The sequence below is a fragment of the Lutjanus erythropterus genome, chromosome 13, assembly GCF_056507025.1.
Source record: "Lutjanus erythropterus isolate fLutEry1 chromosome 13, fLutEry1.hap2, whole genome shotgun sequence".
NCBI classification, from domain to species: domain Eukaryota; kingdom Metazoa; phylum Chordata; class Actinopteri; order Lutjaniformes; family Lutjanidae; genus Lutjanus; species Lutjanus erythropterus.
In genome coordinates, this window is record NC_139329.1 from 30,487,515 (window position 1) to 30,507,184 (window position 19,670).

At 39.9% G+C, this 19,670-nt stretch overlaps 1 protein-coding gene across 1 annotated transcript in view; it reads left to right on the forward strand.

The window, feature by feature from the left end:
* nell2a (neural EGFL like 2a) overlaps positions 1 to 19,670 on the forward strand; it is a 113,766-nt gene that overhangs the window by 20,289 nt on the left and 73,807 nt on the right. Inside the window, exons 6-12 of the mRNA XM_084734413.1 lie at positions 3,218 to 3,290; positions 5,412 to 5,494; positions 5,907 to 6,035; positions 9,099 to 9,201; positions 12,629 to 12,720; positions 14,683 to 14,788; positions 15,840 to 15,968. Coding sequence (XP_084590539.1) covers positions 3,218 to 3,290; positions 5,412 to 5,494; positions 5,907 to 6,035; positions 9,099 to 9,201; positions 12,629 to 12,720; positions 14,683 to 14,788; positions 15,840 to 15,968 — 715 coding nt within the window. The remainder of the gene's footprint in view (positions 1 to 3,217; positions 3,291 to 5,411; positions 5,495 to 5,906; positions 6,036 to 9,098; positions 9,202 to 12,628; positions 12,721 to 14,682; positions 14,789 to 15,839; positions 15,969 to 19,670) is intronic.

Sequence of the window (19,670 nt, forward strand, 5' to 3'; positions counted from 1 at the left end):
AGACAATCCCAAATGCAACAAGAAGCAGCAACTGCTGAAACATGCAAATCAGGTTTTATTTCACAGTCAGATTTCATTCTGGAGTTATTTTCTTTACTCTGGCAGGAAAAGGTATGTCCTCTTATGATCATTTGCATTTTGTCGAAAATATATATCACTGCTTCGGAAGTGATTCAACCTCTCACCCTGCTACTTGTTATTTTTCACAAATTCACGTTTCCAGTACAGATGAGGCAACCGTCAACATCCCATGTGTTTCTGCATGCATACTGCAGTAAACCGTGTCAGTCTGGAGAGTTTACTTTCTTCATCCAGAAGGTGCAAAGAAAAGTGTAGTAACTGGTTGTTTTGATAATTCTGCATTACTATGCAGGCTCTCCTTTAAAGGGATAATTCACCCAAAAATGAAAATTCAAGCATTATCTTTTCACCCTCATCCTGATTGAAGATCGGTTTTACTTTTTTTAGTTCACAAAACACTGCTGGAGTTTCACAGGAAAACTGCATTGTAGAATCAGGACAGTTTTCACATGAAATAAACAGAACCGGAAAAAAACATACAGCGTGTCCGGTATAATCCAAGTCTTAGCTTGCAGCCACGTTCGTGTATGTGTGTGTGCACACTGTCTGAACTGGTTGTGTGTCGCATGTTGGGGCTTTTAGAGACAGGCAAACAGTATGGAGGCATTTAATTTTTAGATATTTTTTTCTGTTTGAAAACTGGTCCCCATCCACTTAAATTGTTTGACAGATTCTGCAACGCTGTTTTCCTGTGAAACTTCAGCGGTGTTTTGTTGACAAAAAAACCTAAACTTGACCATCAGTCACCGTGAGGTTGAGTAGATAATGACTGAATTTTCATTTTTGGGTGAACTATCCCTTTAACTGTTAAACTTTGACTTTTTCCTCTTGTCTTCCTGTAAAACATCAAATTATTTTTAATGATTCATCTTAAACTCAGGACTGTATGCATACATCAATCTCTGAAAAGGCTTTATTGGCAAAGTATCTGTACAGAGAACTACATCAAAGTTATGATGAGGTAATGTATTAAAGTTTCATTCACATTACATTTAGTCACATTCATTGACCGTCCTCACTCTCTGATGTATCCAACATGTGCCATCTTTTCCCAGATGTTCTAGCAGCTAGTAGGAAACACCCTGTAACCTTGAATAAATTACAGACTTCTCTGATTTCTGCTGAAAACATTAAGGATAGTGTAAATACACAACTCAATAAAATATATAGAATATTTTTAGTGTTTTTAGATATTTTAACTTCTTAAAGGGGAATTTGACACGTTTGTGTCCAGTCAGTGTTTATGGTAAATGTAGTCAGCTGAAGAGAGAAATTCATCACTGCTTGTTATCGTGTCCAAGAAAGCTGTGTTCTCCTGCTTGCAGAGCTGTGGCTGCAGTGCCTACATGCAAAAGGATGCATTGCCAACAATATAAATAGAAGTCTATATACAAGTCAATTGTGAGCATTACAAATGGTGCAAAGAATAAATATTGAATGAATGTACATACATGGAGTGGATGATTATGTACATGCATATATGCATGTCTATACATTAAGTACGGTGGCAGGATTTATAATGACAGCGGTGCATAATGATACATACATGTTAGTTAATTTTTCTTTGTGTCACAAAACATACCTTCCTGTAATACATGTAGGAGCTAAAACAAATAATACAAGTCACCACACTATAAAGTATTACAGTAGTCTGAAAGAAGAAGAAAACATGCAGGAGAATCATATGAATAGATATCAGATGAACTGTGTACTGTGAAGAACTGTTATGAACCTGCAGTTTATTTTGATAAAGAGCTTCTTTCGTCATCTCCCAGACTTTCTCCAGGTAACTCGCTAATCTAAATGTTTCATATGTGAACAGCCAACTCAATCTTTGTGCATCATCCACATTTAAAAAATCAATACGTTTTTATATTACTGAACAGAGGGTTGCACAGCTCTCAGTAAAAAGCACAGTGGAAAATGAAGTGTATCAAATAGCACATTGAACAAATCAGATTTTTACACAACAGTCTTAGTGGATTGCAGGATATCATGTGAGGGTTTTTGGACATCAGATGAAAAAAACTATTTATTAAATAATTAAAAGCTCCCTATCTCTCTCCACCCCTGTATCACAACATAGTCACTAAACCACTTCTAAGTGATCCAGTCAAATCAAAAGGATTTAATTTAAATCCCTCTTGTAACTAAACCCCGCCCACATATTCTGTTGCACTCAGCTGTACAGTATGTCACATTACCGAAGATTCAGATGCCCAAACTGTTGTTTCACTGTTTCACTCTCCAAAAAACATTTCCTGTCGATGCATGATGGAAAACATGTCCGATGGCTGCAGATAAATGTATAGTTTTATGGTTTCAGTACAAGTTTGATGGACACGGCTACAATCTGCTTCCATTTCAGCGCGTTGCCGTGAAAAATCAGCAAATCATTTCCGCGGGATTTTAAATTTATGGCCGGTAAATTGAAGTGGCAAGACAATTTAAAAAACAATTTCTCCTAAGTTGTACCCCCTCCACTTCTGTAAGGGAAACACACGCAGTCCAGGAATGAAATGGGCCAGGTTACCATGGCGACAGAGTATCCGTGTGTGTGTATGTATGTGTTTTTGGTTCGGCCACAGAACAAAAGTAGCTACAAATTGGGTCTCATGATATCAAATTGATTCTGTATTTCCTGTTTATGCTTATCAGAGGAGATTGGAGAAACAAAATGAAAAGTCCATCTACCTACTGAAACTCCCACATCACTGGTGCACTAAACTTCCTGTTGGTGTTCGCTTGTGAATTGATTCATCCGAGCAGCATATTATCTCACAACTAACTCTCTCTCTCAGTCCACAGATTGAAAAATACATTTGCACTCAGATTCACTGCTGTTTCCTTGTGTTCAGTTTTTACGATTGCTGCAGTTACCAGAGCTGTCATAAACAGGGTTGTTGGTTTTGTGTTTGCATGTCCTGCGTGCACTCGGGTTCCATGTTATCTCATGTGGAAAATGTACCGTAAGCACGCTTAGACACCGCCGCCCCTCTGGGTCCTTATCCACTTACTACAAATTAACATGCTTCGTCTCCTTTTTACTGCCGGCCTGCCTTCTGTAAGGTGTTTTTCTCCTTGATTGAAAAGTTTTTTTGTGTGTGTGTGTGTGTGTGTGTGTGTGTGTGCGCAGGGAGTGATGCAGGATGTGGAGATCCTGGTGATGCCACAGGGATACATCTCACAGTGTCCAGATCTAAACAGAAGTGAGTGCGGCCTCTTTACTTAACACATTAAAGAAGAATTTTATTGAGTGTTTAATTTAATTTAAATTACCTCTGGCGCTTATTTTGCCAGGCGCTTGATTGCCCTGATTTGCTTTTTTACTTAAATTCTTCAAAAGACTCTTTCCTCAGTGGAGTAAAACAGCTTTAAAACAGCTTAGCAATTGCAAAACAGTTCTTCCCTCAATAAAACCTTGGTTAATAAAATGTTTTGCAAATACTCAATCAATCAGCAAAAGGGAGAACTCCCACAGTATCCCTTGTAGAAGAGTGGAATATCTTTCTTTATATTTTTTTTTTACCATAGCTTAGACTAAATGCAGCTCAATGCAGCTTCTTTTGAACTCATGTAGCAAAAGTTAAAAGGTAAAACTAAATATTATTCACTTTGAAGCTTGTCTGTATCAAACAGATTATGTCTGGCTGTGATAAAAAAAAAAAAAAAAAAATTGAAAAGTGCATTAAAGGACCAGTGTGTAGGATTTAGAGGCATAGCGGTGATGTATGTTACAACCAACTGAATGCTGCTTGCCTCACCCTCCCCTTGAAAGGATGAGGAGCTACACTGGCTACATTGCAAAACTCTACAAAATGCGAAAGCTCTTATCTAGAGCCAGTGTTTGGTTTGTCCCTTCTGGGCTGCTGTAAACACATGGCAGTTCAAATTAGCATCATGGCAAAGGACCCCTTCCCCTCTGTAGATTTAAGAAGTTCGTCCTAAGTTAACGAAAACAAGATTCTTATTTTCAGGTGATTATGCACTAATGAAAACATATTTATGCATATTATGTTTTTTCTACCATATTCTCCCAATAGAGCTCAGCAGTGAGGTTTTAGCAGCCCGGCTAGTTTGTTAGCTAACACAAGTCATACTAATAATGTCATTATGTCACAGTGATTATACACAGACAAAACACATACTATAACACATTACAACATTGTTATCAACAATATGAACATAATAATAATAATAATTCAAGACAAATCTGCAATGGCTAATGGGCTCAGTAGTTCACTCTTAAAATAATTGTGCACCTTTTTATCCATTTTCCAGTCTGTTTTCTTTTCTTTTTCTTTTTTGTTTTTGCTCCAAATGAAATGATCATGATTAATCTTGTAGTTGGTTGACTTGGTTCGAGTTTTAAAATTCACTTCTACAACCAGCGCCGCTGAAAAAGTGGGTGATCACTGTTGAGTTCTGTAGATGCCCTTAACTCTTACCTTCAGTCAATCAAAGTCTCAGCTCAGCGTGACTTTTAGCGTGTGGTAATCTGTGAGACTACTTTTGACACAAATAGTACAAAAATGCAATATCATGTTAACAGGCTGGTTAACTAAAACTGTTTCAAACTGTTCCAAAAAAATAATGAATTTCAGCTGCCTCTGTCAGAGCTGGTGTCAAGCTTGTGCACGCAGTGAATCCCTATTGCTTTGAATATCAAAGTGCAAATTAACACCTGACCAGCCTGGCGAGTTTGTTACCTTTTTAAGATTAAAAACAATAGGAGGGCAAAAACATGTCAGGCTGAAATGAGTACGATGTAAACAACACAGCTACAACTAATAAAACTGCTAATGAGTTTGCTGGATTTGCAGTCGGTGTGCGAATGATCGCGCATTAACAATTGTTAATAATATTGGTGGAGGCAAATCAGATTCTGCATAGGACCCCATAAAGGCGTTGGCTGGCTCTGCAGGGAAGACACAAACATCTCATGGTTTGAAATTATTTTCACACAGATTTTGTCTCCACGCATCCTAAAGTCACCCGAGGACACTGCTTACTGCAGTTTAAAGAAATTGTAGTCTTCTTGCAGAGAGGACGCATCATCAGTAATTCTGTACTCATATAGTAGTTTTTTAGTAATTTTCTAAACCAATTTTTTTACCAGGAATTTTGTATTAAGTTTTAAATCCCATTTAAGTTAGTATTGAAATGTATTTTTTTTAAAAGTATTAGTTAGAACATTATTTCTTGAAAGAATTGTGTTTCTATCTGTAACTAGCATACTTAATTTACAGTTATCATAAATGATCCTAATGACAGGTTATTGTATTATGTGCACTTCATCACATTATCCTGTCTTGTTTCTTGTATCCCAGCATGCCCAACCTGCAACGATTTCCACGGACTCGTGCAGAAAATCATGGAGCTGCAGGATATCCTTGCTAAAACATCCAGCAAGGTAATGTAATGGCATATAATGTGTCTTGGATTGATTGGACATTAATTGGACATTTAGCCCAAAAATTGAGAGTTAAGAACAGTAATTGCTGTTTTAAATGAAGTGTTACGTGTGCAGATTGTGCCATAGCGTAAAATATCCACATGGTAATGTGCTGCTGTCGTCTCCATTCGCTGCAACAGGCGGTCAGTGACAAATTAACATTAGACGTTGGCTATTGTTGAAATCTTTTCTGCTCTGGCACCGACACTGCATGTGTAAATGGGGTTAATTGTGTCTAATGACTTACTTTTGTGATGCCGTTGGTTTGCTTTTGAAGCTTTCTACATGTGAATATAGACACGCAACGAGGCTGACTCTCATCTTCTCTCCGTCTTTGCCTTTTGTTTTTCGGGGGGGGTGGCGTGAGCAGCTGTCCAGGGCGGAGGAGAAGATGAATGGGCTGGATGGCTGCTATTGTGAGAGAACCTGCAGCGTCAAGGGGGTCGTCTACAGGGAGGACGAGGGCTGGACAGATGGCTGCAGGAACTGCACATGCTCGGTGGGGCTTCACACACTAGACTGTGTGTATGTGTGTGTCTGTGTGGGTACATGGGTGTGTATGCTGGAGTAATAAAGAGCAAGGGGAGGGCATTCAATTTTAATTAAGTGTGTGTGTGTGTGTGTGTGTGTGTGTGTGTGTGTGTGTGTGTGTGTGTGTGTGTGTGCTTGTGTGTGTGAACATACTGAATCTGGAATCATGTGCTCGTCATACTGTGTGAGATTGTGTGGTTGTTTCATGCATTCATACATGCTTGCAGGCATGTGAGTGTGTCATAAAATAAATAGATATGTGTGTGACTGTGAGTGTGTGTGTGTGTGTAATTTGAGTGTGTGTGTGGTTGTCTGTGTGTTAGAGGAAGAGAGACAGGGAGAACATGCATTTTTCATCATGTCTGCAACACCGTGTTGTTTGGTGTGCGTGTCTGTGTGTACACTCTTTAAAATGATGGTCTACAAAGGGTTCTTCAGCTTGTCCCCATAGGAGAACCCTTTTTGGTTCCTGGTCGAATCTTTAATAAAGATTCCACTTGGAATCCTTTCAGACAGTTCTGCCTCGAACCCGACATAAAGGGTTATATCTGGAACCATCTGGGAAGGGACGCACCGAGAATGTCCAATGAGAGGTTCTAAAGAAAATCTGCAGTGGTTTCACTCCAAACCCTCTTCGGGGGTTCTCTCTAGAATCTTTTCACCTTGTCATGCTAAGAAGAACCCAGCCAGGGGGTTCTACCAAGAACCTTTTTCTATTCCAAAGGTTTCATCTAGCATCCACCCAGGAGTTCTACTGAGAACCTTTCATCTAGGTGGTTCTCCCAAGAAGCCATTCATATTCCTCAGGGTTTCACCCACCCAGGGGGGTTCTGGCGAGAACTCTTTTATATTCTGTGGGTTTCATCAAGAGTCCAGCCAGGGGGTTCTAGTGAGAGCCTTTTCATTTTTCAAGGGTTTTATCCAGAACCCACCCAGGCAGTAGAACCTCAGCTTTTCAGGAAGAACCTTTTTGGAACCCGTATTTCTAAGAGGCGTGTGTGTGTGTGTACATTTACACATTGTTCTCATTGTAGGTCTTGCCTCTTGTTTTGCTCCCCTGTTCATCAAGTGTGTGAAGGTGGGGGTGTGTGTGGGTGTTCGTTTGGCGAGGGTGGAGGTGCGGAGTGCAGGGGCCCCATTGTCGACAGCTTGTATTCTCATTATTTCTCATACAGAGGAGGGTTGCCCCAGTTACCCGAGAAAAGATACTGTATTGAAAACCTCCACAGTGCTCAGGATTAGACACATCAACAACGGTGCTTAGTAATGCTCAATTCTCTCAAGGGTCTACTTTGTGTTGCATAAAGTGTGAATAATTGCCAAAAAGAGAATTAGAAGCGATTGGAGATCTGGGGCTTGTACCACATCAGCAAACAGATTTCACCCCCTGTCAGTCTACTCAGCTTTGGAACATGATACTCATTCGCTGCTACTGAACCCCTCCATCCAGCCAATGAGACGCCTTCGCGCACCACTACCCAACATGCAAAAAAAAAAAAAATAGGAAATCACATATCTCTCAGTGCACCGCACCTAATTGCTCTTGACAGATGATAATTATCATCAGGGATTTGTTCTGCCCACTCATCCAATGAAATCGCTTCATTCGCCGGGAACGGTGTGTTGCCATTCCCGGGCTGCAATTAAGGAATTAGATGGGATATGTTCCTTACCTTATGTGTGGCAATTAGCTTTGACCTTTAAAATGCAAAGGTCATGCATTAAGATGTTATCAATTATGTGGATCAGGTTCATAGATGTTGCTGTCACAGAGCTTTCATCCGTGGAGGCAATGTTAATTATAGGCACAGAGAAAAGCAGGAGCAGAGGAGATAGCATTTAAATGTATTCGATTTGGAGGTTACTGTGGAAATCCACTGTAGGTTGCGAGTAGATTTACAACACGGAGTTTCTGTCATGTTAGAGAGTAAGCATGTCCTTGATTTCTGCTAGAATCCTCCTTTCCAGCATGTTTAAAGAAATAAACCAGAGTGGGGGATAAGTAGGGGCCTTGTCACGCCAGCTGTATAATGGTGGAATTTAAATTATAAAGGAAAAAATACATTCATTTCAATGGAGTCACAGGCGTTTGAGTATAGTTCAGTATTAGTGAACTTACAGATGCAAATTGGCACCATCAAGAATTTAAATTCATCAACAATATTATATTGATATTGTGATATGACACTAGTTATTATCTTTTGGATATTGTGATCATGATATACAATAACTGTTTCTGCATTACACTAAAGTGATGTTATTTTATGAGCTTACTAGCCTGTTCTAGTCGTTCTATTACATAGCTATATAGTCAGTATATCGACATTACTGGTAACTATTCAGTCTCAGTCCCTACAATATTGCTGAGATATTGAGGTTGTTGTCATGTTTTAGAGGTGTCCTGGCCTACACATCATCCTCTACAAACTAAAGAAAACATCTCTGTTTGATAAAGATCCCTGCAAAAATCACACCATAATCATTTAAGTAAGCCTAAAAGCCTGGGTTGTAACTCACTGAACAAGTTTAAAAATGAGAGCAGATCATGATATTGCGAAGTTGTTGGTCATGACATCATCCATTTGTTTTTATACTGAGCATAACTCTTCCGCCTTAATTATGTAGCTAAGTACACAAACGTCTGAAAATGAATGTTGATGAGACAAATATCTCATTAACTGGGGGCACATTTCAGCTATGTCTAGCAATCTTCCTCAGCAGATGAAATTTTGATTTGCATTTTAATTCTTGACAAAACAATTTTTTTTTTTTAATCTGCGACGAGTAATAAAAAGAAGTTAATTGAAAGAAAACCCCAATAAATCAGCTGATAGTTTATTACAGATATTTCAGTATTGGTGTATATTTGTTGGCTATTAGGTTTAATCAGCATCTCATTTTTTTAAAATCATTATTTGTTCCTGATATTGATGTGAAATCTATCAGTATCAGCCTGAGTATCACACCGGTGTCGACCAGCCTTTTAGTCACTCTAAACAACGTGCTGTGTTTCTCTCTCTCTCCTCACCAGAATGGCACGGTGCAATGCGAGGCCATCTCCTGCCCTCCCCCTCAGTGCCCGGCGGGCACAGCGCCTGCCTACGTAAAGGGTGCTTGCTGCAAGGAGTGCCAGCGTGAGTGGAGTACCCTTAACCTCGTCACCCTCCTACACTCATACAATCATGGACACAATTGCACACAAACACGCACACACGCAACAGCAAAACAAGCACCAACACCACCAGATTTAGAGCGCACATCACGCCTCCACTAGGGCTGCCTGACAATTGACCAGGGCTCCGCTGTGTTGCTAAGCTACCTCCTAACATGCCTCTTGAGATGGCTCCAACCTTTTGCATATACATGGACCAATCAATTATTCACTAGATGGCTTCAAAACGCAGATGGCCACCAGTCACACAGACGATGAGCCAGTGAATCTGAGAGAGCTGCATGTGATGTAAAGTACTTCCTATTTATGGCAGACATGTTGAAGCTGTGAGAAAAGTGAGGAAGAAAGAAACATTAAGTGCCGGAGATGATGCACGCTCTCTCTGGCGATGGTGTCTTCTTAAATGTCCGTTTTTTAACTTTAGAGCGCTGATATGTTCTCGCAGGATAAATAATTCTGTTTCATCACATATCTACATAGAGGGTCTGTTTTTTTCCCAAAACACTCTGAGTTCAGCAATGAACTCCTATTAGCCTCCTCACCGCAGCACTCTGCATCTCATATTCTCTCAATTCCCCTCTCAATAAAAATGGATTTCAGAGGATATTAGCTTTTTTCACCCCTGCATTCTTCTGATATTAACCCAAATGAAACTTAAAGTGATGTGATGTATTTGCTTTTAGGAAGCAGACAGAGCTAGAAAGAGAATATAGAGCAAAATTAATTAAGAGTGCTTTTAATAACTGATGTTCCCGCATGTCACTTATGGAAGGTTACCGACCTCATGAATGACAGAAAAACACAGCAGATTCACATGCATATAGTATCTCTTAGTAGATCTCACTCCACATCTTGTGCAAGATGACTTCATTTGAGAACTTTCTCACCACACACTCCCACACACTGCTGCCATTGCTGCCGGTTTAACTCTTTATCAGCAGGGAACTATTAGTCCTGGGGCCTCATTACAGAAAAAATCCTGTCTTATCTCAGTTTAAGATGACATTTAGGATCTTCGGTATCGTAGAAACATGTTCCCTTTTAGGGAAACATCCTATCTTATATTAGGATAGGAATTTTTTATTATAGAAGTGTCCTAACTGAAGAATTTCCTAAGTTAGAAATCCTAAATTAGGATGCCATTCCTTACACACATTGTATATCCCTGCAACATTCCAACATTGCTTCTGTGTTGCTGGATTTGACTGCAGCCTTTGATACAGTTGATCACACACTTGTCCACAGACTTTGACTCAGGTGAAACTGCGCTAAACTGGTTTTCATCTTATATAAACAGAGTATTCAAGGTCAGTGTTGATAACTTTTGTCCCTCAGCTGCTCTCATGTCATTCGGGATTCCACAGGGATCAGTTCTTGGCCATATTCTGTTCAGTCTGTATCTGATGCCCCTATAGTATTCTTGCAATGTCTGTTCAACGTCCTCTGCTCGACGTTTCCTGTACTTTGTTAAATGACGTTGCTGCAACATTGCTAAAATGTCACAACAACTCCAAAAAAGTGGTGGAAACAGGGAGACAACATACTGCAAACGTTTAAAAATAACGCAGTGGTGACGACACTCCTCAAAAAATTATTTATTATTAATTGTCATTGATTATTATTTTTTTATATTTAAAAAAGAATAATGGTTACTACTTCAAAATATTCAGTTAAAACCATGTAACATTCAGGCACCCAAGTAACAACAACAGGTTCACAGCTCACTTTGACCAGTGGACTGATACATTTTTTTTGACTTTCTAAAACTCAGATATTCAAGTTTATCCAGAGAAGATAGGTAAATTATCTCAACTAAAGATCAGAAGCTGGCAAAACCATGTTTTTTTTAACATTATTTCAAAATTGAAAGTGCTTGATTTGGGCTCAAAACTCAAAAATCTATTGCAGTAAGTTGCCTTGAAGTTTTGAGTTGTCTCAACTTTTTTAACAAAAGTACTGATTGAAGAATCAAGTTCACAGTTCTACTTAGGATTCCTGAAGATATGAGGTCAGAAATCAGATTGGATACAGCCACGAGTTTATGTATTGCTTCTGTCATAGGAAGATATATTTTTTCCTATCCTTGAAACTTAAGTTAGGATAGGACAAGCACTTAGGATTTTTATTCTGTAATGAGGCCCCTGGATCCTAATCAGCTTGCGTCGGCATCATTTCCACTGACCCATGGGGTCGGGGCTGCAACACGGGGGTTTAAAGCATGACTCCAAATCTGCTGCCGTGTTACACAAATATAAACACGTAGCAGGTAATCCCCTTAAACTCAACACCCCTGTGCTCACTTATCTCAACGAGGTAGACAAACACACAGCTAATTACGCATGCTACGGCTTTGGAGAGAAGAGTGCCGCAAGTTTCCCCACTACAAAGACATGATTCGCTCTCCAAATTAAAGCCTTATCTGGCAGCGCAAGGCCTTGCGGGGAGGAGTTCTGAGTCTGTCTTTTTTTTTTTTTTTTTTTTTTTTGATGATCTGTCAAGCAGAACGTCAAATGGCTGTTTCAGAAGTCCTTCGCTTTCATGATACACCGCTTTGTGATAGGGCCTGACCTGTGGTGTCAATCATTTCTCTTCCTCATATCAGTCTGAATCTGTCTGACCCCGACTGCTCATCAAACACAGACTTCCCATGTGATTCTTTTTGCACCCCTCTTGCCCTTTACTTATATGAGACGGATTCTCCTCAGTGTTGCAGTTAAGAGTGTTTGCTCTCTCCACATGTTAATTATTTCTTCGCGTCCTTAGTAGCACTGCTTAATTGGGTTTGATATGCTTGATTTGGCTTGGCTCAATTTACCTGAGGACTAAATAACAAGGACAGATTGTATCATACATGTAAAACAGTGCTGTTAAATAAAGACCCCTGGTGTTCTGCCAGTGTTCATGTCCACAGCCAAATGTAGGGGTGTAGATTTCATTTAAATATGAATACATTTGAGGAGAAGTTCCTTATTAAAGAGCTTGAGAAAATAATAAATGACATTTGATTATGAGTAGATTATTGGGTAACAAATGAGTAATGTGCTGGCTTTTTCTTTTTTTATTGTTCTGTAACGAAACATATTTTGTTATCCTGACTGTTAGTCATGTAAAATAAGCAACCTGAGGGGCACTTGGAGTCTGCAGACCTCTACCAAGGCCAAATGCCCTATTTTGCCGTGTTAACGAAAGTAAAACAATCCACTTCTAACTAAATCTATTTCATGCATGGTGTTCACATTCATCTAAACAATACAGATTATTATGCTGAATATGATACTGATGAAATGTGAGTTCAAATGAGCAGTGCGCTTTTACGTGTATGTTTATTTTTGCTGTGTATGTGTGTTTATCTGTGTGTACACTCATGGTGTTTCTATGTCTGCGAGCAGCTGTCTGCCTGTTTGGTGGGAGAGAGCTGGTGGAGGGGGATCAGAAGGCTGTGCGCGACTCCTCTGGCAGGTGCCTGCTGTTTGAATGCAGGGTAAGTCATGTCAACACGCACACACCTGAGAGAGCGGAGACACACTTACACATACTTATTCAAAATGATTTTATCAATCCTCTGCAGGAAGAGGCACCACAATAACTCATGTAACCAAGCACTTCAAGTCCATTACTTCCATGTAGCGGTGCATGACAGCTCACTAAATACTCATTCCACAGCTATCTTGGCCCAACCTGGGAGGATAAATCAAACCTGAGTGAGCCAGCGTGCAAGATTGTCCACATCAGCTGAATTTCACTGATCTGGCTTGTCATCGTTTTCTTTGTGATCGAAAGAAATTGGCCAAATCCATCTAATTAAGTTTACATTCTGAGTCCAGAGCAGTGCACCTGTCAATCTCCGGACGAGACGGTCATTCTTCAGAACCAATCATCAGATACCGCAGTGGTCCCAAATCATATTAGCTTCCCAATTATTCAGAGTATTTGCTTTTGTCTGCCTGGCGCACCAGATGGGTGGGTCGCTCACTTTTGGGAGTAATTCACTTGATGACATTATGCCAGGCAGGCCCAATCAATCACAGAAAAGTGACTTGAAGTTTTTAATCACCCAACTCCATCATATCAGCCAGCTCCTCCATGAATTCTGCAAAGCTCCATTAGAATCTGCAGTTTCAGACAGCTGTCTGGCTTGCTTGCCCACACCTGGCCCATCTGTAGTCCCAGCTAACTGACTGGCAGTCCCAGGCAGATCAAAGAAATGGGGACGGGGAGTGCTGTCAGTCAGCCCACTGCTGCAGACTCCTGCAGGCTTCCCCTGACAGCTGCTTGTCACGCCTCTGATCTTCTGTCTGCCTGCTGGCTGCAGGGAGGGTGCAAGTTTTGGGTGGTGGGTGGCAAGAAGTAGAAGGTATACGGCTTGTTTTGAAAGTTGTTTGGGGAAGTTTGTTCCAGACTTTCACCCGAGCAAACTCAGCCTGCATGCTTAGAAATAACTAGAACCATATAGGGTTCTTCAGCTTGTTCCTATAGAAGAAACGGATTTGGGTCCTGGTAGAAACTTTATAAAAGTTCCACTTGGAAACCTCAGTTCTACCTGAAACCAAACATAAAGGGTTATACCTAAAACCGTCTATGAAAGGTTCTCCCCCCAATGAGAGGTTCTACAGAGAACCCTCCTGAGGTGTAATGGTTCCACCTATACATACAGAGAACACACACAACGAGTTATTCCAACAACCTTTATATTTCAAGGGATTTATCTAGAACCCACTCCGGGGGTTCTAGGTTTCATCTGAAAACAACCCTTTCTTCCAAAAAGGTTTCTTTTTAATGAAAAGGATTCTTAATGGAACTCTTAAAGAATCCTTGACAAGCAAGTGGTTCTGGGTAGAACCCCGGCCCTTCAGAGAGAGAGTGTATGTTCAAGTTGAGTTGAGGTCATTACGCCTCACAGAGACGTCCTGTCAATGATCCTCAAGTAAAATATTTGTGCTTTACAAATAGACGGAGAAAGTCTATTGTCTTTGTCCAACTGTGTCTAGTGTTAATGACTCTGAATTAGCATCAGTCAGAGGGACACGGATGAGATCATTAGAGAGACCTGCCAAAGGCATGCTGGGAAAAGGAACCCCCTAATCAGGTTTTACACTCTGACTAAACACACATGCAGGGATAATCCAGAAGATTGATTCACTGTTTGTATAATAAAGATGCATCATGAATCATGATGTAAATCACTGAGGAGAACAGGAGGAGAGAAGAAGGCAGCTTTTTTTTTCTCCCTCACAGAAGTAGTCGAAAGAAAAAAAACTGCTATTGACCAATGAGTAATTGGTTTGTAATGAACACAGAGGGAGGAGGGGGAGTGGGAGAGGAAACACAATAGATGAATAATTACCTTCATAATTACATCCCGGCCCTCAGCAAATGAAGGGGGGCAGAGTGGACCTAAAAAAAAAAAAATAGCTCATGAGGACTGTGTCTCTGTCCACCACAGGACAGGACCATGCACCGAGTGGTCCCCAGTGAGCCCTGTCCAGAGCTCGACTGTGCAGAGTCGGAGCAGATCGCCCTGAGTGACAGATGCTGCAAAGTCTGTAGAGGTATGGAGGAAACATCGTCCTATACTACATGACTGCTATGCAATTGTGGATCGCTTTAAAGGGATAGTTCAGATTATTTTAATTGGGGTTGTATGAGGTTCTAATCGGTACACAGTACCTGCAGTAGATGCTGTTAAGTTAACTACTCTTTTATAAGCCACGTAAAGCTCAGTCTAAAGCAACGAAACTCCATAGGCAAAATCAGGCATTTTACCAAGCAGAACACAAGAGTTGCTGGGCCACTGCTACCTCAGTTTATTTGTTTGTTTTATTGTGTGACTATCGTCATTCTGAACTGTCCTTTTGCAAGACAGAGGTCACACAATAACTCAAACAAACAAACAGATTAAGGCAGAGGTAGACTGGCAGCTCCTGTGTTCTGCTATGGAGTTTGGTTGATTTGGAGAAAGCGATATTTGGCTTCCTTAATAGCGCTTGTCCTTTGGAAAAGACATACACTGAAACTGATTTAGATTTTTACATTGATCTTTTTTTTTTTAAGTGTTGCTGACCTTGTCCACAGCGGTTTATCGCTTACCTTCCACGCTGGTGCTCCTCTCTGCTCATGCTAACTGGAGTTAGTGCCTCATACAACCCTACATCAGATAATCCAAACTTTCCCTTTAAGTTGCTCTTTTTCCATTTTGTATGTTTTTCTTCCTTGCTGGTAAAATTGAAATCAATGTCTGCCTGTAAAGAAGCAAATCAATCTGAAAACAGCAATAATAAAGTATTGGTGATTTGTAGAAAATTGGCTAAAACTTCCTCATGCGATTTACATTATTCACACTTTTAGCTCAGAACAAATATATCTTATGTTACATTTTTTTCCCTTTAAGATTATAAAGTCAGATGTAACAGAGGGAAATTATAGCAAATTAATGTCAATTCTTTTTGCTAATGTACCTTGGGAAAAAGCCACAGTATGGATGCTCGGAGAAAAGGTTGTGATACTATGACATAACCTTTCCGCTGGCCCTGTGTGCGTCCATCACTCCTCTCGTCTTGTCTCCTCTGGGTCTCAACCTTTTCCTCTCCGTGCCTCCTGCAGGTCATGACTTCTGCTCAGAGGGCCACGGCTGCGTGGAGCACTCCGACTGTGTGAACCTGGAGGCTGGAGACTGCTGTGTTTGTAAGGATGGCTTCCGCCCACTGCGAGACGATAATGCCTACTGTGAAGGTAACGGCATGGCTCTGAATAACAAACCCTGACTTCCAGCTGAAGTTTATTTGCCCTCCAAGAGCAGATTTACTGTATGTGGCTGTTTTTTTTGTTTGTAAATGCACGCATGTTGCATCAGAGAGGTCATGAGAGGAAGCTGCTTTTTGCTTTTGGAGGACGTGGTAGTTTAAATTCAGTGTTATTTTTACACTGAACAATGCACAGTTGTCATGGCGCTCTCCCTGCTTGATATAACGCACATATCTTCTGCAGACACACACGTCTCCATCCCAAAAGGATTATAGACGACCACAAAAACATGTTTGACATTGAAATGACATGGTGGAGAGTGAGAGTGTGGGGGTCAGAGGAGCGAATATATCGACCTTTAACTTCCGTGTTCAATCGTTGAGTGTTTTATGAGTATTATAAGAGACATTTTTTTTTAGTTTTTCCTTTTTGACATGCTCATATAGCCATGAAAAACATCTCTCACTAAACTCAAAGGATATTATAAGTGTTATTTTTTGTTTGTGCCAGTTGTAAGTTGTTCTTTTATGCCTGTCGGGGTCATCTCACAGCGAGCATAGTGGGAGATGTCACGCCTTGTTTTCCACCCTTCAGAAGATAGTGTTTCCTGCTATTCATCCTGGAACAATATAAAAGCAAGTATCATAGACCTGCCTCAGGCCCGGGGTAGATAATCCAGCACAATAAATACACAACGTTAGTAAGAAATTTTAGTTATATTTCTTTTGTTCCTAGGCTTTTATTTGAATGATCGTTGATTTGATTTGATCTTTTATCAGATTAAATAGGCTTACAAGACCAGAAGCCAGAGTAGCAATTTCAAATAACACTAAACAAATAATCCATACTGATGTTTTTTTTCCAAGCTTTAGAGACAAAGTTAGACAATTTATAAGCTTTAGAATCAACCAACCATTTATTCTGTCATCACCAGTGCAAAACATTTATAGGTTTTGAACAGATATTTAATTTACTGTAAGTATTTTTAACTCATCATGAGGACGCAACAGAAGAAAAAAAAAGGGATTCACTCTTAACTTCTCCGAAATCACATAATTCACACAACCTGTCGTCCTCCTGGATGTTTTTAAACCTTCCAACTTCAGGAGCCAGAGGAAGGATTCCTGTTCTCAGCTGTGCAACTAAAGACCTTGACTCCCTGTTAACTTTCCTTTAACACGAAATTTACTCGGATTTTGAATATATAATTTTGGTGTAAACAGGATGTCTTTTAACCAGTTGTCTAGTGTTCATGCTGTGTGATAGATTATTGCTATACATAATTTGTAATTCACTTTCTTTTCTAGCATGAAGCTCTGTAGCTCATGGAGCATTGTGTTAAGCAAACAATTCCACAGTATGTTCAGTTCACATTTTCACCTTGTTGATCCAGGAATCTAACCTATATCACCTTGAAAAGTAGAAGAAAACATCTAACTCCATAGTATTCTGTATTCTGTTATACATTCTTTAATCCTGAGCATAATTTAATGTTTTGAACATGTCACATTACTCTCTGTCGACCTGACACCTGAAAGATTTCCTCCCAAAATTTTGGCATACAAGCTTTATTGCCACTTGAGTTCCATGTTTATATATTTTAGCTGTTATTTGTTAGCTTGATAAACTAAAAATTAAATGTTAAAAAATGTAAGTACATAGTGACTTGCAAAAAACATGTAGACATTTGCTAAATACCCATGAAAACACTTTGTTGAATTTATGCTTTTATCACATAATCCTTTTGTGATGGGAGACTGTAATCCCCTCATTATATGTGACCACAGCACGCAATAACTGCTTTGCAGAATGCATATTCAGACTAATGTTTGTCTTCTATGGCAGTTGATTAATTTGTGATATAAAAACATGCTGAAGGCCTTTATGTTTGCATGTATTTAGTGTCACTCTGCAGCGGGAGCAATTAAAGTCGTGCCATCTATCATCAGTGAGGTCATTCATTACTGATTGCACACTGAGGCTCAGATGTCTCCAGGCATGTTTTTAAGTAAACCACAATGCCATTGATTATAACAGCACTGCTCTCTTTTAAAACTGACATTTTTTTTTTACTTGATCGCCTCCTCAATGTCCCACATTAGACGATTGAAAGACATGTTCTCTGCCTCATCGAGCAGGTGAGGGCGAATCTTTGAAAAACCTGCTCGGAGTTCAAACATTCATGCGCTGAAATTGACGGCGCTTCAGCTGAATTCCTCATCTCACATTTCGACTGAATTTTACCAGATGCGTCGTTAAAAAATGATGACTTCATCATCTCCAATGCAATCCTGCAGTAAAATATGTAGTAAACATCATGTCACAACTGCTACCCCTGTGCTTCTCGGCTATTAATGAGAAAACACGGCATCAAAGTTATTCAGATGCTTCTGCGTATGACCTTGACAGCTGCCGTGTCAATATTCAGCCTTCTTGAGCTTCTTTTTTCACTGTGTGTGTGCAGTTTTACAGCATCTGTTTGTGAGTTCAAGCCTTGGCCTATTTTTTTTTTTTTTTATCGCCAGTCCACATACGCCCTGCAATATATTTCCTGTCACCTTCATCAAGATGAGGCTAAAGTGTCAGTTGAGCTGCAGAGCTTTTTTGTTGCTGGAGCCACAGTACGAGATGAAGGAGTAGTGGTTCACAGTTTCAGGAGATCTCGCATTAATTTACAGATGTGAGCAGTTGTCTTGGTAATTAGACGGTCTTAGGGAACCTGCATAATTGAAGATGCTATCTGTCTTAAATTAATGGGAAGTGATGCTGTTGGTTGTAGGTTTTGATCAAATGCCAAATCCTGACATCATTCACTGCAACAGAGTTAAAGGTCCAATGTGTAAGATTTACAGGGGATCTACTGGTAGATTATGGAAGGAATGGAATATGATATTTACAAATTGTCATTAGTAATAAATGAAAATAAGAATCATTGTGTTTTTGTTACCTTACAATGAGCTGTTTGTATCTACAGACGGTGCGGGTCCTTTTCCATGGAGGCTGCCATGTTGAACCACCACCAGCCTCTTTTGCATTTTTCTCAAGTTTCATGGCCACTGTAGTTTCTCCTACATGCTTGTAAGGGGGAGCGAACAGTATTCAGTTCGCTGCAGTGTAGAACCTCACTGCTAGATGCTACCAAATCCTACAGACTAGTCCTTTAAATCACAGTCAGTGGTGGAAAGTTATTATACTACTCAAGCGCAGTGATAAACAACTCTGAGGCATTTGTAGGTTTTTCAGATATTTCTATTTTATGCTACTTATTACTCAGATATGCTGTACTTTTTAATTACTTTTGTTGGAGAGCTGTACTAATTACTTTGCAGATTAAGATTTTACATGCAAAACATGATACATTGAAAAACTACTAAACCATATGTGGTTAGAAGTAGCTCCACCTCAATCAACAAATTGCTTATATTTGCATACATCTGTAACAATAATATAATTGTAAAATATATGTAATAATATAACAATCTATGAGGGCTCAGACTTACTGAAACCTGCAGTTTCCTGACTTTTTTATATACAACTAAACATCCATTACAGTCAAGCCCAGGCCAAATTAGTTCTCACAATCCTGATTAACCTGCCAGGTAGATTTCTCTGTATTTCGCTGTATATTAGACCTTTTTTAATCTGGCATCTGCGCCGACACTCCTGCACTGTTGTACAGGTCGTGATGTG